The 27,335-nt window shown below is 36.1% G+C and overlaps 4 protein-coding genes and 1 pseudogene across 7 annotated transcripts; 1 reads left to right on the top strand and 4 right to left on the bottom strand.

Annotated features, from left to right (window-relative positions):
• LOC114746537 (E3 ubiquitin-protein ligase complex slx8-rfp subunit slx8) lies at positions 1–3,573 on the bottom strand. 2 transcript variants are annotated; one of them, XM_028934755.1, is made up of 5 exons: positions 3,251–3,573; positions 2,252–2,508; positions 2,068–2,152; positions 1,403–1,521; positions 1–483 (listed from the first exon to the last, which is right to left on the bottom strand). In XM_028934755.1, the coding sequence occupies exons 2-5, from the start codon at positions 2,468–2,470 to the stop codon at positions 268–270; spliced, it is 639 nt and encodes a 212-aa protein (XP_028790588.1). In that variant the 5' UTR covers positions 2,471–2,508; positions 3,251–3,573; the 3' UTR covers positions 1–267. The 2 variants fall into 2 exon arrangements, with proteins under 2 accessions (XP_028790588.1, XP_028790589.1); XM_028934756.1 differs by having other exon boundaries at positions 2,252–2,504.
• A 3,006-nt stretch (positions 3,574–6,579) lies between these two features.
• LOC114746534 (uncharacterized) lies at positions 6,580–11,323 on the top strand. Of its 3 annotated transcripts, none has more exons than XM_028934751.1 (12): positions 6,580–6,787; positions 6,876–6,975; positions 7,056–7,119; positions 7,522–7,623; positions 7,721–7,785; positions 8,561–8,650; positions 8,850–8,929; positions 9,007–9,184; positions 9,497–9,552; positions 10,021–10,116; positions 10,242–10,422; positions 11,088–11,323. In XM_028934751.1, the coding sequence occupies exons 1-12, from the start codon at positions 6,765–6,767 to the stop codon at positions 11,211–11,213; spliced, it is 1,161 nt and encodes a 386-aa protein (XP_028790584.1). In that variant the 5' UTR covers positions 6,580–6,764; the 3' UTR covers positions 11,214–11,323. The 3 variants fall into 3 exon arrangements, with proteins under 3 accessions (XP_028790584.1, XP_028790583.1, XP_028790582.1); XM_028934750.1 differs by having other exon boundaries at positions 7,721–7,803; XM_028934749.1 differs by having other exon boundaries at positions 7,721–7,803; positions 8,552–8,650.
• A 1,894-nt stretch (positions 11,324–13,217) lies between these two features.
• On the bottom strand, positions 13,218–15,952 carry LOC114746532 (chalcone synthase-like; annotated as a pseudogene).
• A 1,338-nt stretch (positions 15,953–17,290) lies between these two features.
• On the bottom strand, positions 17,291–20,813 carry LOC114746535 (probable magnesium transporter NIPA2). The gene is made up of 9 exons (XM_028934753.1): positions 20,584–20,813; positions 20,297–20,500; positions 20,129–20,185; positions 18,966–19,056; positions 18,660–18,820; positions 18,407–18,534; positions 18,183–18,320; positions 17,927–18,019; positions 17,291–17,846 (listed from the first exon to the last, which is right to left on the bottom strand). Exons 2-9 carry the CDS (start codon positions 20,421–20,423, stop codon positions 17,673–17,675), a joined length of 969 nt encoding a protein of 322 aa, XP_028790586.1. The 5' UTR covers positions 20,424–20,500; positions 20,584–20,813; the 3' UTR covers positions 17,291–17,672.
• A 3,582-nt stretch (positions 20,814–24,395) lies between these two features.
• On the bottom strand, positions 24,396–27,320 carry LOC114746536 (uncharacterized). The gene is made up of 5 exons (XM_028934754.1): positions 27,255–27,320; positions 26,655–26,753; positions 25,442–25,720; positions 25,198–25,330; positions 24,396–24,905 (listed from the first exon to the last, which is right to left on the bottom strand). The coding sequence occupies exons 1-5, from the start codon at positions 27,318–27,320 to the stop codon at positions 24,649–24,651; spliced, it is 834 nt and encodes a 277-aa protein (XP_028790587.1). The 3' UTR covers positions 24,396–24,648.
• Positions 27,321–27,335: the final 15 nt, after the last annotated feature.

Genomic DNA, 27,335 nt, shown 5'->3' with positions numbered 1-27,335 from the left:
GACCTCAGAAAATTTCAATCACTTGATTACCAGAATGCGTTGTGCAACAAGAGAATCAAATCAGAAATCTTGATCATCAGCTTCCCATTTACATCCGGCCATTGAATTTGCGTACGTATACTATAGTCCGCTTTCCTGTAACTAAACGCAGTCTTTCCCCCCTCCCCTTTTTTGGCCAACACCAAATGCAGCAATAATAATCATACTTTACTATGAATTGGGTTTCTAATCATAAGCTGTGTAAATCTTCCTATGAAAGAGAATTCACTAGTTAGCTGTTGGAAGGTAAACCCTAAACATGTCAGACTTTCTGAGTTTACGCCTGCAGGTGGGACATTTGTGTTGAGCAGCTATGGCTGCCTGAATGCACTTCTTGCAGAAAATGTGGCCACACTTAGTTGATGTCTCTTCAATCAGCTGGCCCATGCAAATTGTGCAGCTGAAGGTGGGTTCCTCGGGCAGCACCTCACGCGGAGACAGCACCTGACGAGCAGCAACATTAATCAGCCATAAAATTCAAATGATATCCATTTCAATTTTCGTCAGACACAAGGATCAAATACAAGTAGGCACTATGATTAATATCTCATTTTCGTCAGACACCAAAGACCAAACCAAACTTTAAATAAGGCCGAGAAACAGCAGCAATTACACCCCCTCTTTCTTCCTAGATTAAAATTAGAAAATATAGGTTTTAGTTTCCTATTGTCCTAGGCTCCTGGTTTGACTATTGACTACCAATATCACACATTCAGCTTCTTAATATGTTGAGTGAGTAGCCAAAGTTAGCAACACCGCAGTCATAAAATCAAATGTACATGAAAAATGCACAGATACATGGTAGCCAGCTGAAGGAAGAACTAACACTATGCTAAATGAATTTGAAAAAAAAACTAATAAGTTTACTAGTCTTCCGGGAAAAATTGGTAAAATCACAATTATACATCTCCCAATCACAATTATACTTCTCCCAGTTAAAGGGCACATAGTTCACTTTAGCTGGGAAGAGTTGAATTATCTTGAAGAAGAAAATGGAATCAATTAAAAGCAGAGGAACGGCACACGGTATTCGTTTACTTGTTTTCCGAGATCAGTGTGAAATTAATCATTTGAGCAGTCCAATGTCTTCATTATTCACTTTAAATAAGCAGGTGAAGATGCACTCCTAGAACTCCAGTCAGATAAGACTTCAACACTTGAAAATAGTTAGCTGCCTAAAATGACCCATCTAAGGCCATCAGCTGAACAATTACCATAATCAAGTAAAATATAGTCCATGAAGAATCTGGGATGATCTCTAAATAGATAATTGCCAGCAATTATCTGCATGCTGAAGATGTAAAAGAAACAATCGCAGGCTAGAGATAAGTGGCTATAATAAAAGAAAAGCAGCATATGCTACCTTGGCTACCCTACTGTCTTTCACACCTAGGTGCAGCTCACAGTCCACAACTGCTTGGTTTTGTGGATTTTCGTGTCTGTTGTCACTAATAGAGTGACAAACCGCATCAGCTGTCACTTCTGCAAACCCGGAAAATCTGTTAGTGAACCTCTCATAAAAAGAAGAAAGAGTACTGCTATCAAGGTCATATGACAACATTCACAGGACTTCCACAAATGACCAAATGCTTTATGACCAGCAGCTTCTTTCCCTTCACAAACAAAGAGGGAGGCACTAAGGAGAGAAATGGATAGAGAAAGATTCAATAAGGTAAAAAGGAATGGTACCCTTTGAACCAAAGAAAAAAATCAAAGAGTATTTCGAACCAAAACAATCATTTGAAGGAGATTGAGAAGGAGAAAACAACAGGCAGTCAAGTGTAAGACTAAACAAAATTTCCTGAAGATACAATCGGATAGCATCAAAATAAAGGGCAGTTTCTAACGCCATACAAGTCTAGCCTATTACACCAATATCACCCCACTGCCGCCTCCTTCCCAAGAAAAAAACGGAAAGACAGAAAGAAAGAAAAGAAAAGGGGACAACCACCAAGGTTAAATACGATAAAACTACAGGATGAGACGAGCAGGACAAAACAATGACTATGTACGGAAAATCTAACAAACCTGAAATGTTTCCTCTATATTCATCAAACACTTGTATAACCGCATAACTTTGACAAGCATTTTTTCTTCGAGAATTGCTCTTGGCCTAAAAGGAAAAGAGCTTACTATAAGAAGCAAATTCAAAACAACTTGTAGTTTCATGTAGAATTGACGAGAACCGAAGTTTGAATAAAGGATAGCATACTTCTTCAAATTTTCTTGGGGATATTATAACAACATCATCAAGTTCAGCATCACCTATCTGCAACTGCAAATTTTCATTACCAAGGGCTGATCCTTGAGCTGCTGCATCCAGGCTCTCCTCAAGAAGAGGAAGGTTGAGGTCCAAGTCAAAAACCACGATTTGCTGATTTTGAAAATCTCTAGCAGCCTCTTGGCCTTCCCGAGGTCCTGAGCTGCTCATATTAAAACTGAGCTCTCGGAAATGCAAATCCTAGCTGCCTTAATCATCCATAAATGTGCATTATCGTAAGCCAAGTGAAGACTTAAGCTGACCCTCAATTTCCTCAATTCACTTCGTTAAAAAATGCTTATAATTTTTTTATTTGCAGAGACATGCCTTATACCTGTACTATGAATGGTTCTATTCATGATTAATCCTTAATGTTTTCTACACTTCAATAACACCCTTTTCGAATTGCAATTTATACTTAATGAATGCAAAAAGATGAAGGAAAACAAACTAAGAACTTCTATGAGCTTCTCAGAGTTAATCATGAAGCGAACGCCATTTCAACTGAATTCCCCAGAGTTAGATGGAATGTATACATATAGTTGATTTTACAAGTTATGTCCTCTTCTGTTCTGAAAGAAAGCAAAGCTTCTTAAGATTTCCCCCCCCCCCCCGGGTAAAAAAAGCTTCTTCAGATTTATTGAGAGCTTATAAAGAGGAGTGGGTGGCGAGAACCTTTTTAAGGTCCGTACAAGAAGCTAAATTTATTTTTTTTTTAGGACGAATGTAAGGCTAAAAATTTCAGTCCGGGGAGAACTAGAAGTTCTTCGAATATTTCACAACCCAGTTAGAAGAATTATGCAAGAAATGTCCGTAACAGGGCAAGGTGTCTTACAGGGAGGCAGAGGCAGATAAAGAGCAAGAGAGAAATCAGAACGTTATAAAAGTCCGTCATCCTTATATCAGTTCAGAGGCATATAAACAAATAAAACCAGGAAGAAAGATCGGTACCTGAGCGGAATGAACGAGCAGCCGAGTCGCGAGAAAGAAGAGGCGAAGAGAAGAGACGGAGCGGCGGCAAGTGCTAGAAGAAGAGTCTTATAGAAGAGTTAGGAAGACGAGGAGAACGGAAAGGAAACGAGAAGGGAGAGATTAATAATAATGGCAAGTTCAAACTTTCCATGTGTGAATGTATTTGAATCGAGAATACCATACAGCCTTTGCCTTGCTTTTCTGCCTTCACGCAATTTTGGAAATACCTTCTTTCTTGCCGTTTCAATGCTCTTTCTCTCTCCATTTTCTTGTTTATTTTTATGGCATGTATCTATCCATCTATCATCTATGATCTATGCTTGCGCTTTGATGTCCGCTCTTGCAGAAGTCAGCCCAGCGCCCCGATGGAAAATTGGCATTTTCTTTTTCCTCTTTATTACATCCATGTCCTAATTGGAGGCACCACGGTGTAAAGTCAACGACGTAATTTCGTTTCAAACAAATTTTGAAGATTCATTTCTGCTTTTTTTTTTTTGGACTCAGATTCATTTCTGCTTTAAGCTGAGATTTGACCAGATAAGGGGTTCTGTCAAACGTCAATACACATAAGCCGACTCTAGGAACGAACTCCAATGCGTTTTCACATGAATGAACCTTAATAAAATTTACGATATACTTTATCATGAGCTTTCGAGGCCAAAACATTATCACGAGTTAACCTGCCTCCTCATGTTTATTACACTCTTTCAATTCTAAATATTAAGATCTCGTTTTATTTTTATTTTGATTCTAAATATAAAATTTCAATTCACTTTATTTTTTATATTTATATATATTTTTTTAAAATAATACTTCCAACTAATATACTTGATTAGTAAAAATATTTTAGAAAAGACAATACTTATTTATTATAAATAACTAACTTAACTTATTTTCTTAATCTCATTAAATTAGTCAACTAGTTCTTATAATTAGAACTAAAGATAGTATAAAATTTATTTTGTAATGTAAATTATAAGTGAAGATGGTTTTTTCTTTAAATTTATTGATATATATAAAAAGGGTAACGTACCTGCCCCCCATTGCATGAGACTGTGTGAAACGTTGACTTCGGCTTTAAGCCCCACCAAATTAAAGTTTAAGGGGGAAAGCATATTGGAGTTCCAAGTAGCGGCTACGCAGGGCTGGAGCTGCAGCACTCAGCAAACAGACAATTATAGAGACTTGGACCTGTCAGGTTACGGGAAATGGTGACAATGAAGGGCTGATCATGGGGAAAAATTAGGAGAAATTAGAGTTCATTTTATATTTGATTAAGTTAAAATAAAATTGAGAAACCAATTGCATTGCACTGAGAGACCGTCGAAAGAAACCATAGATGCGTCACCAAATAGGCTTAGGAAGGAGGAGAAACTATGATAGTTATCACGTGATACTCACAAATTAAAACTCAGCCATGTACAAAATAGTAACCCTGCTAATATAAACCTTGATAATTGTCTGATAATAAAACACTCTTTTCTTAATAAAAAAACATATTAAAAACTCAGTAATTACTAAAGGGGACTTTTTATGCAAAAGTGACTCCCAACACGTGGGCTGATCATTTTTGCTGTCATTGAGAAAGGTGTGGCAAAAAATGTTGCCCTGTGTTGCGATAAAGAGAAGATGCTCAGGACTGGCTATTGACACTAGAATTGAGTTTACTACTGTGTTGGGAGAGGAAAGGAAACACCATACTTCCAACACACAGCTAGACTTCTGCACAAACGAGCCAGACCCTTCGTTCTGTGCGACCATTGAAGATTAGCTAATCTCGATACATGTTTACTTAGAGGCGGGTTTACAAACCACAAGAGAAAAAAAAAATCTATTTCAGATTTTAGGTGATATTCAGTGGAAGGAGCTGACTCCATATTTCTTCCTACATACTACCTCCGGTTCTAATTATAAAAGTTAATTAACTAATTTGAAGAGATTAAAAACAATTAAATTAGTTATTTGTAATAAATAGGTATTGTTTTTCTTAAAATATCTTTACTAATCAAATTTATTGATTAGAACTACCATTATTAGAGGGACTATCTTGAAATAAAATGCATAAATATAAAAGACAATGTGGATTGAGATATTATAATTAGGACAAAAATAAAAGTCAAACAAAATCTTATATTAAGAACCGGATGTAGTACAACTATATGTTTTCAAGTAAATTTTTAATATAACTGAAAAGGACCTCCTTTGCTATTAAATGTGCGAGTTATGTAGTCAATCTATACATATTAAAGCAATCAGTTAAATTGTTACTTATTTCTAAAAATTGTAATTTAATTTTCTTCAAATTCTTCATTTAATTATCTTGCATTGGAAATTATCCAATTAACGAGACATTATCTAATATGCAACATTAATAAGGATAGCTTAAAGAAAAATTACAAATTCAAAAATAAAATGAATTGAGACTTTATATTTAGAGTTAAAGAAAACCTCTCGATCAATTATAGAGTGTTATCATAATTTTACAAAAAAAAGAAGCAATTCATAAAATTGAGAGTTATCAAAATTTGATTTAATCCCAACATGAATGCCAAAAATAACTTAAAATAAATTAAGTGGATGTTTTGTAGATTTAACTCATTCTATAATGATTTGCATTGAGATTTTATAATAATAATTTCATGGTTTGTATAATGATCCATCTAATTTTATTTATGATAAAATTAAAAAATAATATCGCTTTGTTGGTTATCAACATAATTTTTGTCTAATTTTTAAAAATAAATACTCATATCGATCTTTATATAATTTTTTTTATATATAATAGTAGAATTTAATGGTTGCGTCGTTGTTTTGGTTACATTGTATGTTTTGTTTGTTTGTATTGACTTTTTCTTTAAAAATATTTATTTTATGGTAATTATAACTTATCACATTAATGGGTCCTGTTTAAAATGGATAACCATTAGCCAATGTTCAAGTTCAACATTATTTTTGTCTTAAAATAACCCGTGAATCTGAATTCTTTCAATTGGGTTCAAATAAAAACGGAGAATTATAAATGGATCCAATTTTTCGATTTTCACTGGAGATTAGAAATAGATGGACTCTATAATCCTATTTCACTGACGGGATTATGCCCAAAAAATGAGTTTCCTGCAACCAACCCCAATCGAAGGATCCAAATCCAATTCATTTTGTCATTTTGCGCTTTGGCATCAAGGTCCACCCTCCTCCCTCCCATCGTAGCTTAAAAAAAAAAAAATAAATCAAGGCTCGTTTGAATTTTTAAGGGAAGAAAAAGAAGAAAAGCGCCAATTTTCCCTGGCAACTAGCAAGGGCACCCGCTGGTCGAGCTCTCAGAGCAAACTAGAGCGTGCGTCACCTCGGTTTCAAATTTCCCTCTAGTGATCCCTAGCAGTTCGACATCGCAGAGACATTTCGCTACAGCCGAGAGTCCACTGAGTTAAATTATTTGCATTTTCCATAAAAAATTGCAGAACAATCTCAATCCATTCCATCGTCATTGCCACCCATGGAGCTCCCCGCCCTTCGCAGGTCGTTCTCCCTCTTCTGTTTTTTTTTTTGTTTGGTTCCTGCAATTCCTCTTACTTGCTCGCTATTCTTTTTCATACTTTTCTTTCAGTCGATTAAAGGAGCTTCACGAGTGTTGCGGCGAAGACGTTCCTGAATTAAACTCTCTGGACACAGAGAAATTACTGCAGGATTCTGCTCTTGAATTGGAGGTATCGTTGCATTATTAGCATTGCTTTCTTTGTCTCTTCCCCGGTCACTAAATACTATATTGTGTTTTTCTTATTTACAGAGCAGAATACAGCAGATTGTGTCCGAGTGCTCTGATGTGGGTTTCTTAGAAGATGGTGATATAGGTGAGTACTCTTTTAGTTCTTCTGAATTTCTGGTGAGACAAGTTTCTCTGCAGAATTGTATAGCGGGTATAGTATATGACTTTCAGCAGCCTTCCCATCGGGTTTCCTTCATTGAAGGAGTGGGTTTTCGCCTTTCTTGTTCTTGTTTCTGTAGCTTTTTTCCTGAGGCGGTTCAATAGATTAGAGTCCGCTAGAATTAGTAATTTGGTAATCGAGTTCAGCTGTATGGACTTCGAAAGCACTGCTGTGTTTTCTTGTGCCATCTGAGTCTGGATATTTTACTTCCGTCGTTCCATTCTCACCCTGACGCTTACGCGTGGAACCTTAGAGGGGGAATTAAGGTGAAGCAGAGAGTTACAAAATTCATGGTGAGATTTTATAAGTTGGTCGGTTTTCACACAGATGCTTACTTAGAGCATTTGAAGGAGGAACATAACAAGGTGGAAGTTGAAAGCTCCAATATAGCTAAAGAGATTGAGCGGCTTACCAAAATGCAGAAAGAAGGTGATGCCTTTGACTGTGTCTTGCATGTCTATCAGGAGATGGAACCTCCTTCCCCCCCTCTCTTTTTGTCATTCATTTACTTTTCTTGATTTTCCAGATTCACACATGTTGGAGGCTAAACTTGAAGAACTGAAATGCTCTTTAGATTATGCCACATTAAAGGTTAGTTGTCGATTGAAGGTGAATTCACTATATTTTACTCTTGTTGGTCAACTAAGAAGCTGTAAACTTAAATTGAAACCTAGTGCGGCATTTTTTTATCCTTCATTGAAATGAAATCCTCTCAATGATATGCTTTCAGGAATCAAATTTTCTGTTTGATGTTTGAAAGGAATACACTTGCAGCATCTTCTGGATAAAATATAAAATACATATTTTTGACAAGCTACACTATTCATAAGCCATGAACAGTGTAATTGATTTATCAGACTTGTTTAATGTATGGGGTTGACATCTGGTTGGCGTCTAAAAACAGATGCCAAACAGTATAAACAATCAGAAGTAATAGCTTTGCTGATTTATAAATATGCCTCTTTACAAGTGAATAATTATTTAAGCGACGTCAGAATTTAGATAGAATACCAAACATTTATATTTACACCAACGATCCAAATTACCTATAGAATGACAGCGGTTGACTGTATGGTCATAATACCAATCCTTCTGGCTTCTTTTGTTCTTACTTTGGATTTGGTGCTGATCATATAGTTTTATATTTCCATTTTCTGTTTTCAATGATTTAGATGAACTTTGTGAACCTACTTCAAGTTGTGCTTGATTGATTAAGTCATTGCGTTGTTATAGCAATTGGTGATTTTGTACAATAAACATGTCAATTTTTCCAGTCTTGGTTGAAATCTTGCCTGTGAGGCATATGAGATTTTCATTGTAGTAATCATATTTTGGCTTTGGTTCATTATATTACGAGGATCTAAAGACTGCAAGGGCAAGTGAAGGTGTTGATGCTCATATGCTAGACGATAACCAGTCAAGTTTGACCACTGCACATGAAGACGATAATTTAGAGGTCTTTTTAACTAATCATACTACTTTTCTGTTTGCTTCTTGAGGATTGTATGAGATTGTAAGATATATTGACTAAACAATCGGTGATCTGTTGTTCTGGTTCTTATTATTCTAGTGATTCTCTGTAGTTAATTAGCATTTATGACTTTCCTTTTTTTTTAATTCTTTCTAAAGAATAAATTTTTGCTTCCTCTTGGCAGCTATTAGAACTTGATAATAAGATTGATGAAATGAAGTCAAATGTCAAGTCTCTGCAGGATATTAAGCATCTGGTCAATTGGTAATTTTGTCCGCCTCCTCGTACACTTTAGATACTTGTATACATCTTGACATGCTTATCCTTGTTCCTTTGTTTAGGTTTGATATGGTGGATCAGATTGAGGATGCACTGATGGGCTTAAAAGTGCTTGCATTTGATGAGAATTGCATCAGGTTGTCATTACAAACCCACATGCCAAACATTGATGCAACTGAAGTGAACCATGAGTTATTAATCGAAGTTTTAGAAGGAACTATGAAGTTAAAGAATGTTCAGGTATCAAAACATATGTGGTTGCTTTTGTAAGTGGCTGTGTTAAACATTTGTCAAGGATTGTCGCCCCAAAAACTTGAGTTGTTTGTAAAAGCTTGGGATTGATTTTATCCATATCTTTGACATGCTCTCATGCAAAGCCTTTTGGGCTTGCTGAGCGACAAAGCATGTTGAATTTATGTTTGCTGGATGTGTGATATGGTTATACTTTTTATTTTTGTGACATTATATGATTATACTCATTCCTTAGAGTCTTGCCTTAAATTTTTGGTCTCCATTTATTTTCAATTTTAATTTATAATCCTTGTTATATAGGTTTTTCCGAATGATATATATGTGACCGACATTGTTGATACTGCAAAATCTCTCAGGTTTGCTCTGTTCTTTTTCTCAGCCTCGCTTCTGCTCCATTCCTTGCTGCCCTAACTTACATCTATGGATTCTTGGCTATCATTCTCTCAGTTCCCTATAAGATAATAAGATTATAATCAAGTCAATTCAATGCTGTATTTAAATATATGTATCAGCTGATAACGTTTGTTTTCAATTTCTTAACCAAATCAGATCTCATTATGCATAAGAGTCGTACTGGTTATTCTTTTTAAAAAAAAAAAAATCATGACCTCAAAGAAAGTTGACTACCCTAACACAAGTCTCAACTTTATGCTTTATAAAGTATAAACAAATACTTTCCTTCAGTGAAACAACTACAAACACAAACTCACACAAAAAGAAAAAGAAAAAAGAATTGGAGTGAAGGACAAAAAATGCTTTCTATTGTGTCAGATTTTGCGAAAGTTAGATCTGATTATTTTCACTGTGCTGTATTTACTGTGCAGCAATTCTTCATTGCAGTGGCTTATAAGAAAAGTGCAAGATAGAGTTATACTTAGCTCACTTAGGCGTCTTGCAGTAAAGGATGCTAACAAATTAAGGTGAGACCTTTGATGCAAGCCTAGTTTTAGTGTACTTAAAATTTGGCTCTTAATTCTTTTGATCGATTTTTAGTATACAATGACCTTATGATTTGAAACGTACTTCATTTTATGTTCGACTACAGATATTCGCTTGAATACTTGGATAGAGATGAAATTATAGTGGCTCATGTCGCTGGAGGAATTGATGCATTCATAAAGGTATCTCAAAATTGGCCGCTGTATGGTCCTCCATTGAAGCTTATATCTCTCACGGGATCAGATAATCTGAAGGAAATTTCTCTAAGTTTTCTCTGCAAAGTTGAGGTCAGCGATATCATTTCCTTTCTCCCTCCTTTTAATGATTTCCTTGAAATTTTTGTTCTTGCTTTTGGTTGTAAAAGGGTATTCTTAGTGTGCTGAGTTTTGATCTCAGAGAATTCCTGTTTTCTATTCTGTTAGACCTACTGAAATCAGAGTAGCTAATACCACTATGTCGTTTTCATGCCTTCTGATAGCCAGAAACGCTTCAAAATCTGCCCATAATTATTGTGTCCGTGTTGCTCATCGTTTTTTTTTTTTTTGTTTCCGGTCTCATGTAATGTTTTTGTTTATTTTTATTTAGACAATTTAACACCCCCTTCTCCCATAGAGGAGGGGACCCACACACCCATCACACACTCACCCACCTCTATTCTAGCAACATGGGGTATGAAAACCACAATCTCCTCTATGGGAGGTGTGGGGTGCCATGTGAGTTATAAGCTCTTGGCATGGTATGATTTATTTAACTACTCCTTGTTAATTGCATTCAAATACTTGATAGGTGGTCTTTCCTCTAGATGACATCTCTGAATCTTCTTTGTCACGCCTTCTAGTGCTATTCTGACTGCTGATCATAATCTTGTCGACTGGAAATGGTCAAGATTACTGACTTTTTCTCTCTTTTACTTCTCGTGTTTTCTTTTGGCGTGGGGCTTTTGACTCTTTAGAAGTTAGCCAATTCATCAGATTCTCATATTCGGCAAAATATACCAAGCTTCGTGGATGCCATTGAAAAGATACTGATAGAACAGATGCAGTCAGACCTTCATGCCGAAGATAGTTCGGCCCATTGATATTTGTGATACTTTCAGATTGTACATGCCTCTAGAGTCTATTTGCTTTTGGTCTGTTGAATCACCAATCGTTCGTTCATATTCTTGAAATCTTTCCTTTTGCTCAAGCATACTTCCGTAAGTGTATTAGCCAATATTCATAACAATTTGAACCGGCACACCTGATGATTGAACGATTCATCAATTAACGGCCAAGCATGGAAAAGAGTTCATTCAAATTAATAATATATAAATTTATGAATTTAATTAATTCATAAATAATTACGATGCTTGTGTTCTATTTATCGGGCTGTGAAGATGATCATTCGGGAGTAACATTTTGGACTTGTAAATAGTATTTTAATTGTGATTTATAGAATATAAAATATGAAATAAATATGTGAAAAGAGATATTTGTGTTCTATTTATCGGGCTGTGAAGATGATCATTTGGGAGTAACATTTTGGACTTATAAATAGTATTTTAATTGTGACTTATAAAATATAAAATATGAAATAAATATATGAAAAGAGTTTTATCTCAAATTATATGAAATGTGATTTTAAATTGGGTTTTTATTGCCACCTAAAATGTTGTTTTTGATTTTAAAAAAAATCTCTTTGGTACTAAAATTGCAATCAATTGAATTAAAATACTTATTTATTAACGATAGACTCTTCTTAATTATCATCTTTAATTTGTTTCATAATGTTTCACAAGTTCGCTGTCATCTCAATTAAAAAAAATTTATAATAAAATTACAGAAACAGGTAAATTGTACTCCACAAATTAAAATCTTTCAGTGAGAATTCGTAATTGCAGTACAAAATTTCAAGTTATACATCATCCCTTTACATATTTCACTCGCAGCTTACAGAATTGATTGACAAATTTGTAATGAAAATTAGACTGTAAGAAATAACATTATTCAGCTTCTGAAGAAGCATTTCTGAAAATAAACAAATACTACCTCCGGTCCTTAATATAAGACCCCGTTTGACTTTTTGTTTGGTCCTAATTATAAGACCCCAATCCATTTTATCTCTTATATTTGTGCATTCTTTTCCAAGATAATCCTTCTAATAATCATAGTTCTAGCCAATACACTTAATTAGCAAGGATATTTTAGGAATGACAACACTTATTTATTACAAATAACTAACTTAACTTACTTCCTTAATCTCTCCAAATAAGTCAACTGGGTCTTATAATTAGGACCGGAGGTAGTATAATTTAACGAAACAGAAGAATTGTGAGGATGCTGCTGTACGTGGCAAACACAAGCTTTTTTTTTTTTTTTTGGTTAAAAAACACTTTTTTAGGTACGGGTATCTTTTGATCGGAAATAATCTCACATTTTAGAGAGTTGTACCAGGGTTGTGCAAAAACCCGATAGTCTAACCCAAGCAAACGTGATCCAGTTTAGTTCAGAAAAAATTGGCTCGAAATAACATTGGACCAGACTAAACCGGATTGGTCTCATTTGGTTAGATTGGACTAGGGACTAGCGCCTCAGACCAGTTAGTCCAGTCCAGTCTAGCCCGGTTTTTTTTTAATTATTATTTATATAATTTTAATTTGATTTAATTTTTCTATATAAGTTTTTTGTCTATTCAAATAATCAAGATTTATCTATTAACTTTCTAAGTAAGAGCATGCGTATATATTTTCTACAATATAAGATTTATATTAATGAGGATTAATTAATAAAACATGACATTATTGGGAAATTGAAAGGGAATGATCAAATTTGATGAACTTTGAATTGAAATATTTGCAAAATTTTATATAGTAAGTTACAATCTTGCATCCTATTGAAGAAAAAAAAAAATTTTTAAAATAAATTTAGGTTCTGGACTGCCTGGACTGGTCTAAGCAGTCCAGAGGACCAAATCCAGTCCAATTCGACCTCAGGTTGGTACTAGACTGGACCAGACCTCAGACTGTCTTTTTCAGCCTGAGATCTTTACTAGACCAGACTTTGAGTTGATAACAAACTGTATCCAGTCTAGTCCATACCCACCCCTAAGCTATACTATGAAGCACGAATGTCTCTATAGTGAGCCCAGGCCCAAATCCGAACAGGACACCCCAATCAAGCCCCTCACCCGTAGTTTTAAGCCCATCTTCAGCGGCTTCTTCCTCATGTCATCTCGTCTAAGATTAACAACACGCAAGCACTGGACATGTTCCCGTACTCAGTAAGAATATGTTGGGTGGCCCGCATGGTCCAAGATGGCCGGGCCACCTGCATGCGCGATCCAAAGGAGTTGTAATCAAAATTCCCAATGGCCTGAATGCTTCCCCTAAGGCCTTCTCAATGTTCTTTTTCATTTTTTTTGTTACTGAAGGAGGGCTACCAGATTCAAAATGTCTTGAGTTAATTCCACTACAATCATTGTTCACCAGTGATCTCAAATGCTCTGGGCAAGCATCAAAGAGAGGGTGGAACGTAAGCCCAACGTCCCCAACAAGCCCATCAATAGTCCCTTCACTGTCAGCAACTATGGTTTGGGCCGTCTATATTATCTCAAATATGGGCTTCTCAACTCGTGGAATCGGGTCGGAGCCCACAATGACCGCTGCCGCTCCATCACCAAACAAAGATCGGCCCACAAGGCCTTCAGGATGGTTATCACTGGGCCAACGAAACGCGACGGCAGAGCACCCGGGCTCCTTGGTAATCCTCAGCCAAGTCTTTGGCCCACCAGAGCACCGTGCCGCCGGTGAAGCAGCCTTGCTGGTACATCATGTATCGCTCCACGGGCGGGCAAAGGCCCAAGAGCTTGGCAAGCTGATAATCAGCTCCGGGCATGTTGACACCATGGGCGCATAAGAGTGAGTGAGTAATTTTGGATCTGGGTTGACCCCCATTCTTTAATGGCCTTGGTTGCCGCCTCTTTTTCCAGCCTTGGGACCTCCAGAACCACAATGTCTTGTCTAGCATCAATTGAGGGCACAATGTAAGCACACATGTTAGGGGTTACACAACTTGGCCCTAGTTTGAAGGAGATTTTAGGTTTTCCTGCACACAACGGATTTTACAAAATCCGTTCTTGGATCTGCAGGTGCGTTATGGTTGTTGCGTAATAAAGAGTTTGAACAGAAGCATTTTAAAAGACCGAACAAAATGACGTTTACGCTCATGATTTCAGGCTCAGTACAGATAAAAAAGCAAAAAAGAAAGAAAACAGAGAACTAAATGCCTTCTTTTATATATAGAACAGAGGTAGTTACATAAAAATATAAGTAAAAATGACTAGAAAACCATTACAAGTTACAAGATACACTAGATGTGTACAGTCTCACCTAATGGAAGAATATACTCGATAATGCATTCGGCAAATCTGTGCCCTTTCGGCTACTTCTCGTAACCATAACACAAGACCCTAGATAGCCAAGTGTAGCCGCAAGCAACAAAGGAGATGCATTATCCATCAACAATGAATTGATCTTCTTGATTATCTCCCTCAACCCTAGTGTCACCGTGAACTACACCATTTACATGATGCAAATTTTGCATCATCTGTGAAAGATAATGGTTGCTAGCACTAGTATGATCAGATAAACCAGCAGGTTGGGCAGTCCAGTGTGAGAAGATACCAAGCAATTGGCTAGTAAGATTTTGTTGTTCATGAAGTATGCGTGTTTGCATCTGGCCCATTTCGGCACGGTGCTGATTTAAAATATCATCAATCCTCTTCTTCCATTCTAACCTTTTGTTATTCATTCTTTCCTCCCAGTCCCTTTCATATATTAACTCTGCTTCTCTTCTTTTTCTTTCTATCACTTCATTCTCCTTCTCTATAGCTTCCCACTCAGACATTCTCTGCCTCCTCAAATTCTCCCTTTCTTTTTCCCTCTCCTCCCTCTCCTTTTCTCTTTCTTCCAGTCTCTTTTCCCATTGCTTCTCAAGCTCAATTCGAAAGTTTTCCCTCCTCTGCCTCTCCCGCTCTCTGTCTATCTCTTGTCGCTCAAACCGAGCCTCCATTTCTCTCAATTGACCAAGTTGGCTTGCAAGCATCCTCCATGCCTTCTTTTCCAACCCCTTCACCACCTTTCTCTTCTTCTTTAAGCTGGACCCAGTCAATTCCACTTCTTCATACACATAACCATTGTCTGCATCTTCCCTCAATCGATCACTTCCGTTATAATTCACTTCCCCTTCTTCAGCATCATAATCAAAACCCAAATTCATTACCTCATTCTCAACCCCATCAATCCCAGCCGTGAAGTCCCCTTCCCCTGAATGACCTATTTGGCCAAACTCAATGATATCCATCGTCCCGCTGTGCCCCAGAAACCCAGCTCCATTTTCACGATCCCCATTTGCCAAAGTCATTAACTCATTGTTATTACTATGACCAAGAGCCACATCACCGAAAACCTCCTTATACCTGAGAAAATTAGACCAATGGGTAAGACCCTCAACCCAATCAAACTCATTCCCATTGGAATCCCCACCAGAGTTTTCCATTGACGAAAACTCAGGCTTCTTAATTTTTTGCTTGACAAGTAAATACTGGTGCCTCATGTTCTGGACCTTAGTGGACACATCCTTCCAAGTCCACTGCCAGGGATAGGCAACGGGATCGCGAAGATGGTGAACCGAATTGACATAACAAGCAATGGGTTTGAACTTTTTCTCACGGGTTTTCATCTTGGCGAGTGTTCCGTCAGCAACCATGTCGCCATACTTATCAATTAGGGTTTTTTCCTCAGCCTCGGTCCATTTCTTTCTTCTTGGAGGCACCATCGGGAACCGACCGTCCGACCCCAGGATCCTCCTCGAAGACAACAGGCTTATCGGATATAGAATTTTATAGCATAATAGAAATGAAACCACCACAATTCAATACGACCAACAACGAGAGCAGCAAATGGATGGCACTTACCTTCTGTGATGGTGAATAAATCACAAGAAGCTCAAGTGACGCTTGCAGCAAGAAGAAGGAGCAGCGGAAGTGCTGAAGAGTGACTTTCTCGAGGAAACGGGGGGAGATATGGGAGGGATTGATGCAGGTTCGAGCAGGAATCGGGAGGGCGATATTTCCACAGAACCATCTAATTTAATATAATAAAAGTAATTTGGGTGGTTTGCTGCGTTGTCGGAGTTGTTGATTGTTCGTGGCTCTGGCCGCGGAGGTTCGATTCCGGTTTTTTCCTATGTTGTAGCAATCCTTTATTTCTAGTTATTGAAATTTCTTACAGAAAAAGAGGTTTGTGAGCGTAAAATGCAATTGAAAAAACACTGGTAAATAAATATAGGAGAAAATTAGCCCGAAGGACCGATACAGAGAGATATTTAATCTAAAATCCCTCAAAAATGTTATTTATCTTGAAGAATTAAAAAGAATTTCTTGTGACCTTTTTACATTATTGCTTCATTACTCCTAATCACGGAATAGTGGAGACACAGACCATCGCATCTCTTCCACATAATTCTGTCATTGGAAATTTCTTCATCGCCTACTTCCATATGTCCAAATTTCTTGATTAATCCATGGTAAAGATGAAAGTGGTGATGAGTTTGAAATTGTAAATCTGGTTCTGGTTGAAAATAGAAGAGGAAATGTAATGTAATTAAAAATATTGAAATAATAATCACGGAATATTTAAAATATTACACAAATGGAAGAGACACCAAAAGTTCGCATTACTTAATTAATAAAAAAATATAAGCATTTATAAGATTGGGAAAATTAAAAATAAATCCTAAATAAAGAAACTGATTATTTTTTTAAGATTCATTTTATAAACAAGGTCTTATGATTAGAACCGGATGTAGTGTTAAACTTCTATGTTTGCAAATAGGTAAGACTTATCAATAGTTAATCTTTTTTTTTTATTTGGCACATATATGTTTGGAGATTCATTGCTTGCTAGTTAACAAGTTAATAGATTCATAATTGGTTCAGTGACAAACAGTTTAGTCTAGTCCCTATGCGACGAGCCGGACGAGGTGATGTGAAATCTCTATATGATAGTTTTATTATGCCTTCTACTTTGTTTCTTTTTTCTTATTAATGATTACGCATGAAAATGAAGCCCTTTGCTGCGCTGCATCGGCTTCTTTGTTTCTTTAAATAATTATTAAAAAAAAAAAAAACAGCCCTTCGCGCACGTGCCAGTTTCAGTTCAAATCCCTCGAGAAAACGAAGAATAATGAGAAAAGACACAAAGAGGACTAGAGGAGAGCTAAATGACATGTTGTGATCGACATCCCTAAAGACATTTGTGAGACAGTTGCTGCTGAAGTCTTGTACAAGAACACGAAAGATGTCTCTTTCCCTGTTCATTTTTAGAGAGAGAGAGGGAGATAGAGAGAACAAGGTGCTCTCTCTCTTGTCCCCGCCACTCTGGCCCTGCGGTTTCAATTCTTTTTAATAAAACCTTTCATCAGATGTCCTTTCTATAACACTAGCTTCTGCTGCTGGTCCATGAGAAACAAAGACTGGCTCAAAAACTCTCTCAGGCTATCTAAGCTCGTGTGAAAGATTCGTACGAGATGGCAGGACTTTCATTAGGAGTACTGGGTTCCGTGGGTTTGGACCCCATGTCTTTGGTTTTGTGAAGAAGGAAGGTGCCCCCTAATATTGTCACAAAGCCACACAACTCTGTTGCTATCTGAGATGCATTTTGTGAGTCCCACTCCTTCATCCAACAACACCACCAACTAGCTCAGAGTGAGAATGCTAACTAATAGTGTGTAGTAATGAGCGTTAGGCACGCACCTTGAACATGATTACGCTGGCTAGTATAGTAAATGTTGTAAACATCACGTAGTAAACTGGTGATACGACAGCTGTGTTGAAGGTGTCCAAAGCCTGCAAAAATTATTCCAAAATGAAATTGAAAGTCAAACCACGACTCTAGCATATTACTGGTTTCCAGTCTACCTGGCCTGATCAATTGTGGACTGTGGACGTAGCATAATGACAGTAACAATCCATTAACTAACTGTTAACTAATAGATATGATGCATCTTACCTTGTTCAAGTAATTAATCTGCAAAAGACAACATCCTATCACAAGCAAGGTGAAAAACCAGGTCTCAAAGTATTTGAATTGATTCATCCCTTCAAATGAAAGCTTCAGCGCTATTCCTACAGCTTTCACGCCCATAACCTGCACAAATTAAAACAAGGGGAGGATAGGTTTTCCGGCAGTAGCCATGACACGTGGTGAACTTCAAAAATATAATTAATCCGTACCGTAAGAGAGCCGACGAGAGAACATATTCCGACATAGATGATCATATGCGTCTGCCCATGACGTGGCACATACCAGAAAATAAGAACACAAACAGCAATCACAACAGCAATAGTGTACACAAGAAAGCCTGTTCGTGAACAATTTCTTGCTGTTAGCTAGATTTAGCATGAAATAGATGTATACTACGGACCTAACTGAATTTGTTAATTGTGAAAAGAAGTTGTTAAAACAAAAATAAGGCACAAAATATACCTGGTTCTGTGGCGAGTTCCCACACTTCCTTAACAGAATGAATGTTTCTCTCATGCGGTGCATGCAAAACAATAGTTGTAGAGCCCACCATACACAGAGCACATCCAAGCTGACCAAACACGTGCAATTTCTCACGGAGGATAAAATGAGCTAGCACTGCACTGCGCATTGTGAATGTTTTCTTTCATGATGGGCGCATCCAATTGAAGGTAAGGATTGAAAATGCACATCTACAATTGGTCAAAGCGAAAGAAAAAAAAAAGAAAGGGTTCTTAACAGTTTACTGTGAGGAATGCCGTTGGTTACCTGAAAATGATGCTTAAAGCTCCTAAAGGAGTTACAAGTATAGCAGGAGCAAATGCATAAGCCGCAAAGTTGGCGATTTCCCCAAATATCACTAGAAACAACATAACCACAGAATTTAGCATCATCCATAGGATTAGTCCTTCCAATATTATGTGCATCAGTTGTTCAGAAGCAAAGGACATGTTTACGGTTACAGAATTCTGATAGCAGTTAGCACTTCGAAAGGTGTTGGAATCTTTTCCATTGACAATAAAACTCAAACACGTAATAACCACTTCTCCACCTTTTCACCTGGCCTCTGACCAGAAACATAAGTTTATGGTATCGCACAGTACTTCATGCAAACATGTTGGAACCGATTAGAAGTTTATAATTCATAGCTATCCTCTATCTATAGAAAAAATAAGAAATCCGCTCCGGATTAATTGAGCTAATCTCTTGAAAATCTCTAGGATCCATTTGGCATCAACATGTAGTGAAGTTTGATTTTGTGTATATCAGTAGTCTTCTTCATGCATAGTCTTGTAGGGTGGGGGGACAAAGTAAAGGCAATGCAATATAATACTTCCTCTTTCACACTGCATCTCTCAATTTCCTCTCATCTTGGAAAAGTAAACAACATCTAAAGTGGAAAAGTAAACAACATCTAAAGTCTACATTAAAAAAAAAAACAATCGACTATTCTGATTTTATTTGAGCAACAATATAAAAATTTCAAGAACAGAACCTTACCAGAAATAACTTATGCTACATAAAGAAGTAGGAGGAATTCACTATATATGTGTAATAAAATGATAGAAATAGCCATCTTCCCGCGCGCAGCTTCAGTCAGAGAAGTAAAAGTTTCAAGGACTGAACTGTTTCTATAACTCTAGTCCAACCCCTCAGAGGCCACAAGTGAATATGATTGCGGGCACTCATTTGAACTTAATATAGGGAAATTTTACATCCTTGTCTTTCGGCCACGCAAGGAAACAATTTACTTAATTGGAAACACGAGAGCTACGGTAACACTTGAACCTTTTAATATTAGAAGAAAAGCGTGAAATCTGTTTATAATAGAACTTGTTAACTGGAAAATACAGAAAACACCCTTATATTGTGCAATGCCACATGACGTAATAAAATACTGTAAAAACCAGTGACGATTAAAACTCACTTACTTGTGATCATTCCCATCCACCACCATGGTTCATACAGGTATGCATGGCCTCCAGAGGCTGATTATATTAAAGAGCACGAAATAATGGAAAATGAGGGCAAATTTTTGTGTTTAATAAAGATAGCAAGAAAATGAAAAAAAAAATAGATATATAAATAAAAAGGTGAACCTGCTCTGTTCCCCGTATTCCCAGCCCTTTGGAGACCCTTCTTTTTGATAATGAAGCTAGACCCAATGAAAACGCTCGAAGACACAGCGAGAACAAGGCCTTTTACGTTGTCAGACGATATCCCCATATATCACGAAAAAAGAACAACAGCACCCAAAGATTCTTCGCCGAAGATTGCAGGCAGCGCCAAGATGAGCAGAAGTTCTTCAAATATGGCACGTAAATGAAAAGTAAGAATCCAAAAAGGGCAAAAACAAAACAAGGTAGGATTGACAAACAGAGCATACCTTCTTGGCACCCTGCAAACAGATATCAAGCGATAAACAGTAAGCCGAAAAGAAGAGAAAAACGCATTTGTGAATCGAAAACCACAGGAGCAGGGTTCTTCAGGTAGCTGTTGCGAGGAGGCGGAGGAAGAACGAAGGCCAGTCGGAGAAAGAAGGGCAGGGCGGGTGGTGGAAGAGGGGCACGAGGAGAAACGCAGAGGTGGGAGCAAGACGCAACGGTAAGTCCGTTACATATGCATCCCACGAACAAATGGGAAAATACAGCCACAATTTAACAAGTTTTCCGCGGATCCAGATTTGCTGCTTTTTTTCCCTGATATATATTCTTACTCGCTTGTGATCTTAGCCGTTTTCTTAATCGACGGATCCCATTATGCCACCCAATATTAATGGATTCACACGGGGACTATGCATAATCCAGACCGTTGGCTTCGAATCTCACTCTCGGATAATGATTATGATCCAAGGAAACTATTGAGGAACATTGATTCCGTTTTCCCCCCCTTTTCACCATATCTCCACCGCCGTTATCGAGAGCTTGTTTCCTCTTCATGCCTTGAACCCCCAACCATATCATCCATTTCTTTTTATCTGAAGTTAAATTTGGTCTGTTCATGTGCTTGTATTAGTTTTTTAGAAATAATTTTACAAAAGTATATGTAAAAAGAAATTGTTCACCACTTATATCAAAACACCTTTTTAATTATATGGGATGCCATATAAAATCGGTAGGCTACATTTCAACTTTCAAGCAACCAAAAAAAAGAAAAATGACAATAAAATATTTTCTGAATTTCAAAATGACAAATAAGGCATCCGAATAAATAAAATGACAAAGAAGACATCAGGTACCAATCTGGGATTTTGATTTTGAATTTTACAAAACACACAGTAGGATTTACAGCTTTCATGGTGAGAGTTACTACTTCATTAATAGGTTTTGCAATCTGTTTTGAAGGGCTGGGCAAGTTTTGTCTAATTTTATAAACACATAGTGGGATTTACAACTTTTATAGTTAGATTTACTACTTGGTCAATGGGTTTTGCAACCTGTTTTGAGAAGTTGGGCAACTTTTCTGTAAAAAAATAATACAATTCCACGCTGAATTTTACAAAACACATAGTGAGATTTACAACTTTCATAGTGAGAGTTACTATTTCGTCAATAGGTTTTGCAACATGTTTTGAGACCAAAAATCAAAATTCCAGATTAGTACCTAATACCTTATTTATTGTTTTATTTATTTGGATGCCTTATTTGTTATTTTGTCATTTGAAATTCAGAAGGTATTTAATTGTTATTTTTCCAAAAAAAAAAAAAAACTTCTGCTAAAGGTTCTCTTTCTCACAAGAATTTGTTAGTCAAATTCAAAAAGTTAAACGCAAGTGTAATGTCCAAACATGCTTTAATTATTTCTGGCTAGATTAGGCGCATGCTTGGTTTCATATTGCATCTAAATGCACGCTTGGCAATTGTTGTGACTTGTAATATATTGCTTCCAATCCTAATTATAAAAACTAGTTGACTAATTTGAGGAGATTAAGGGAAAAAGTTAAGTTAGTTATTTGTAATAAATAGGTGTTGTTTTTCCTAAAATATCCTTGTTAATCAAGTTTATTGACTAGAACTACTATTATTAGAGGGACTACCTTGAAAAAAATATATAAATATAAGAGACAAAGTGGATTAGAGTTTTATAATTAGGATCAAAATAAAAGTCAAACAAAGTCTTATATTAAGGACCGGAGGTAGTATTTTTTTAATATAAGAGTTAGTTAACTAATTTGATTAGATTAAATAAATTTATTAAGTTAGTTATTTATAATATATAGGTGTAAATGTGTAGTAGTTAGAACTATCATTTCATAGAACATTTAACCTATACAACTACTATGATGACTATTTTGAAAAAATAGATAAATGTAAGAGATAATAAATTAGGATCTTATATTTATGACTAGAATAAATGTTAAAAATTATTTCGAAAGTAATATAAAGGGGAAATTGCAAAAAAAGACCTTGGAATTGTAAAAACGCAGATAGGGACCCTTGACAACTTCACTTTGGGTTTTGACAAGAATAATATGCCCTGAAGTTGTCAAAACCCAAAGTGAAGTTGTCAAGGGTCCCTATCTGCGTTTTTGCAATTCCAAGGTCTTTTTTTGCAATTTTCCCTAATATAAATGAGGTTGAAGAATTTTATAAGACACTCCATTTGTATGATTGCCAATAATGTGCGATTTGATGTACGGCCTAATCATCGATTTGATATTATTTTATCAGTAAATAATTTAAGAAATATAAACGACTCAAAATACAGTAAAGTTTCAAACAATTAATTGCTATTTCATGCCCAATGCTTAACCACTTCAAACATAATATTGCACATTTGACCAGGAGCTTAACATCTTTTTCTTTCCGTCTCTTTTTAACGCCCCTCTACCTGTACAAAGTTTTAACTTTGACACAATGTAAAACCTACTACCTCCTCTCCTTAGTACTAAGAGCCAGTTGACTGATTTGAAAAAATTAAGGAAAGAAGTTAAGTTAGTTATTTATAATAAATATGTATTGTCTTTTCTAAAATATCCTTACTAATCAAAAGTATTAGTTAGAACTACCATTGTTAGAAAGATTAGCTTAAAAAATATATATAAATATTAGAGACAAAGTGGATTAAGGTCTTATATTTAGGACCAAAATAAAAGTCAAACAAGGTCTTATATTAATGATCGGAGGTAGTATAAGATTTTATTTGACTTTTATTTTAGTTCTAAATATAAGACCTCAATCCACTTTGTCTCTCATATTTATGCATTTTTTTAAGGTAGTCCCTCTAACAATGGTAGTTTTAGCCAATACACTTAATTAATAAGAATATTTTAAGAAAGACAATATATATTTATTACAAATAACTAACTCAACTTCTTTTCTTAATCTCCTCAAATTAGTCAACTAGTTCTTATTATTAAAACCAGGTTAGTAATATTTAACCTCTTTTAGATGCTACCAAACTATATACTACCTCTAATCCTATTTATAAAATCTTGTTCGGAAATGATAAATGAGGCTTAGGATCAGAGTTAGCATACTAGTCAAAGTAAAAGTTAAATGTACATGAACATGGGCATCACGTGACGTCGTCAAAAGAAAGGAGATACGGCCGGCAGGCTTCAGATAAAAATTAAAAGATCACAATTTTTTTTTAAAAAAAAAGAGCATATGCTTACGTGGAGAGCAAATAATTTCCGAAGGGGAAGATAATGTAGGACAACCAAATATTAGATTTAATAATCCGTGTCGCGTGGGCCCTGAATTGCCGTGGGATAATTGAATTCATCGACACATACATGCGACCACGTAACCATCATATTTTCAGTATCATATTAATAAATAAACTTATGATCCCTATTAGATTGTCAATTTTAGAGGATATTCCTGTTTGATATCCAAATCTTAAGTACTTCCTCAATAATTCAACATTATTTAGATATATTTCATACTGCTCAAGAAATACGGAACATTTTTAATATGTTGTGATTGGCCTATGGCAAATTTCTAGTTACTTCCCAAATGATGGGTTTTTAATAATATTAAATAGTTTAAGTTTATTGACTTTTAAATCAAATAATCAAATAAAAAATACGTGAATTGAAGAGATTAAATGTGCTTTGACGAATTATATTATCAACTGCTTAGTTTTTATTTGGATTTTAACCCATATAATTATAATCATCACCTTAAGATTCGGGTTTGTTTAATGGTAAGGGATAAGAAAGCCCAGATCATGGTAAAACTTAGGATAATTGTGTTTTCAAAAAATCAAGAAGAGAAATTTCATTTCATATTTGATGAAATGCTCAGGGCATGAGGTTACATGAATAGACGCAATGGTATATAGCGGGCCAAGCATCCGAAACTCAATAATAGAATATACAATAGAAGGATCGTAAGAATTATTCCGAAACAAAAAGGCTGTTGCTTTAATGCGCAACTAGTACTATCCTAAGACTGGGAGCTGCACATGACCTGCAAAAGAATACTAACCTTGAAGTTGAAATAAACTAATGCATCCATCTGGCCATTTTCAAAGTCATAATCTTTCTCTTTTTATTGGCACGATTCTTGGCAGAAATTCTCATCTTGCGCTTGGCATTTCGCATCGGGTTGATGACAGCCATGATCTTCTCCTCTTGTTTCTTCTTATCTCTCTTTGCTTTTAGCTTCTTCCCGATAAGGTTGTACACCTGCACAAAGTTTTGAGTCCCCAAAATGGTCTGCATTTTCTCAAGGCTCTCTTCCGCTAACTGCTTCATATTATCTGGTAATGAGGATAAAATTAATCAACTAAATAACAATAAACAACGCATAACAAAACAAGACAAAAGGATCCATAAATCGTGATTTTTCCTTTCCCACCAGAATTTCTGACCAAGCATGCCTGCACTCTAGACGCATTGCTTCTTTCAATAAAAGATAAACTCAGAATCACTTAAGCTGAAAGTGAGAGTCTGGCTCGCAGAGAAAAAGTAAAATATACAAAGAAACAATGGAATTTCCGTTGCTTTCCTACTTCTCCAGATTAATTAAAAGGAGGGAAGAAAGGAACCTACCAGGGATCACTTTGCCAGCAAGTCCTCCACAGACTTTATACAGAGGTAGCAAGACTTCAGACGCATAATGCAGACAGTCATCCTGACTAATCTGTGACATTATACTTTTAAAACTGTTGAAGACTATTCCCATCTGCACTCAAAAATCAAAGTAATTTCGCTAGTAGGCACATCTGTCAAGAGAAAGGTAATACACACAAAACGAAGGGGCAAAAAAAAGAAATTACATAACTTGCATACAAACCTGGTAAGTCTCCATTTGAAGGGCAATTTTTCCCATTTTCCTGAGCACTGCTGAGACGAGAACATGTTGGATACTACCTGTACTCTGCTGGTTGTTTTGTTCATGTACAGGAGATGTCTGAGGTAAGAACAAGCTCCTTCCCTTCTTTGAATCAAGCAAGTCAAAAGCTTTAAGGAACCGGTCTTTCTCATGCTGCTCAAGAGAAGACCAGAATGCAGAAGGATCTACAGGTGCAATTTTCCCATCACAGAATGGACCCCGCAAACGGCAAAGACAACACTTTGGTTCATCAGGTTGGCATCCGCACCCTCCATGAGTGTTGTTTTAAGTTGGCAGCAAAGCGAAGCAGCTATATGAAATAGTCTACTAGGACTCATAAGATAATAACTTGCCAAAGACTTTTGATTATGTTCTTTGCAGGCATCAACTACATGTGTGAAGTATTGAGCTATGAGGTGGACCGATCTGTTGCGTATCCATGAATGTGGGTGCAAAAGCATCTGACATATTGCATCCCAAATAACCTGAAATTTGTGCACTTATATGTGAGGACCATGGAGGCTTAGAGTCGATTTGGCATAAATTTCAAAAAGAAAAATACTGCTAATTTTTTAAAAAGGAAATTCTTTTTAAGAATTTTTGTTGGCCAAGACAAATTGCTTCCAAGTGTTAGCAAAAAATGTTCTGTTCAAGCAAGACGGTCAGGAATATGAAATTCCTGATTTGAAACACAAACTGTTCTTTCCCAACGATCAGCTAAAAATATGTGCGTATCCAACATTATCTTTCTACTAAAACATGTTCTTATTAGTAATTTAAAAAATGCTTTAAAAAAAAAAAAAAAGAGCTAAACAGTAATGAGACTGATCAAAATGTTTATCAAATGAATAGACCGAATCTTAACTGCTTCTTCATGACAAAGCTTTTTACGAAACTGGTTTCATTTTAAAGAGGAATAAAATGAATTGAAACAAACAAAATTGAAAGCAATGACACATACGGGTGTATTTGAATCAAAGGAAAGAAATATGCATACTTCCATTTAAATCCTTATATGCATTAAAAAATTGTTGATGATTTACCTCGAGATCCCCAGCAAAGCACAACTCATGGAACTGATGAATCAGCTTTTCTAGCATAACTAAAGATAGTATGCTTCCTTCCAATGGGGAATAACAGATTCAGCAAAGTCAACCTTCCTGTCAGCGATTACCTCTATAGAAGACTGTAAGATGCGATGAGCCACTGGTAAGATACTATTGACATGTCTATAAAATCCTTTCCCCAATACCTCAATCAGCAGTCCCAAAACCTGTAGCAACATATTTAGATGTCATTATACATAATAAACTCAAGAACATAAAGAAGTATGTGCAAAAACAAAAGCTCCTAAGACAGAACATAACAGAATTTGCAATTAAATTACACAAACAGGTGCGAAACAAAAAAAAAAAAAAAAAAAAAATCTATAACAAAGCAGAAAGCATTCTTGAAAGACAGAGAGTGTACATAAAACAACCCATCTACCTCTATATAAATTCTATGTCAATATAACAAAGCAGAAAGCAATTCTTGAAAGACAGAGAGTGTACATAAAACAACCCATCTACCTCTATATAAATTCTATGAGCACAAAAAGACACGTCCACCCGAACTACAAGTTAACCTAGAAAGCTTCTATAAATCATCTTGAATGCCTCCTAGCACATAATGCATCAGATACTTATATGCATAAGGTGAAATAATGAGAGGGGAGCCCCAAAGCTATGCTTTATATTAAATTTATGACTGACTATAATCAAGAAGATATTACCTGTGCAGCAGCACCCCAAAGTTTCTGCTTCTCGCCCAAATACCAACATAAAGCATACTCGAGCATGGAGTTTTGTGAATT

The sequence above is a fragment of the Neltuma alba genome, unplaced genomic scaffold (genome assembly GCF_004799145.2).
Source record: "Neltuma alba isolate B1F8T4 unplaced genomic scaffold, ASM479914v2 tig00005045_pilon, whole genome shotgun sequence".
Lineage (NCBI taxonomy): Eukaryota > Viridiplantae > Streptophyta > Magnoliopsida > Fabales > Fabaceae > Neltuma > Neltuma alba.
Note: the sequence above shows the minus strand (reverse complement) of the source record. Positions and strands in the feature narration are given on the sequence as shown.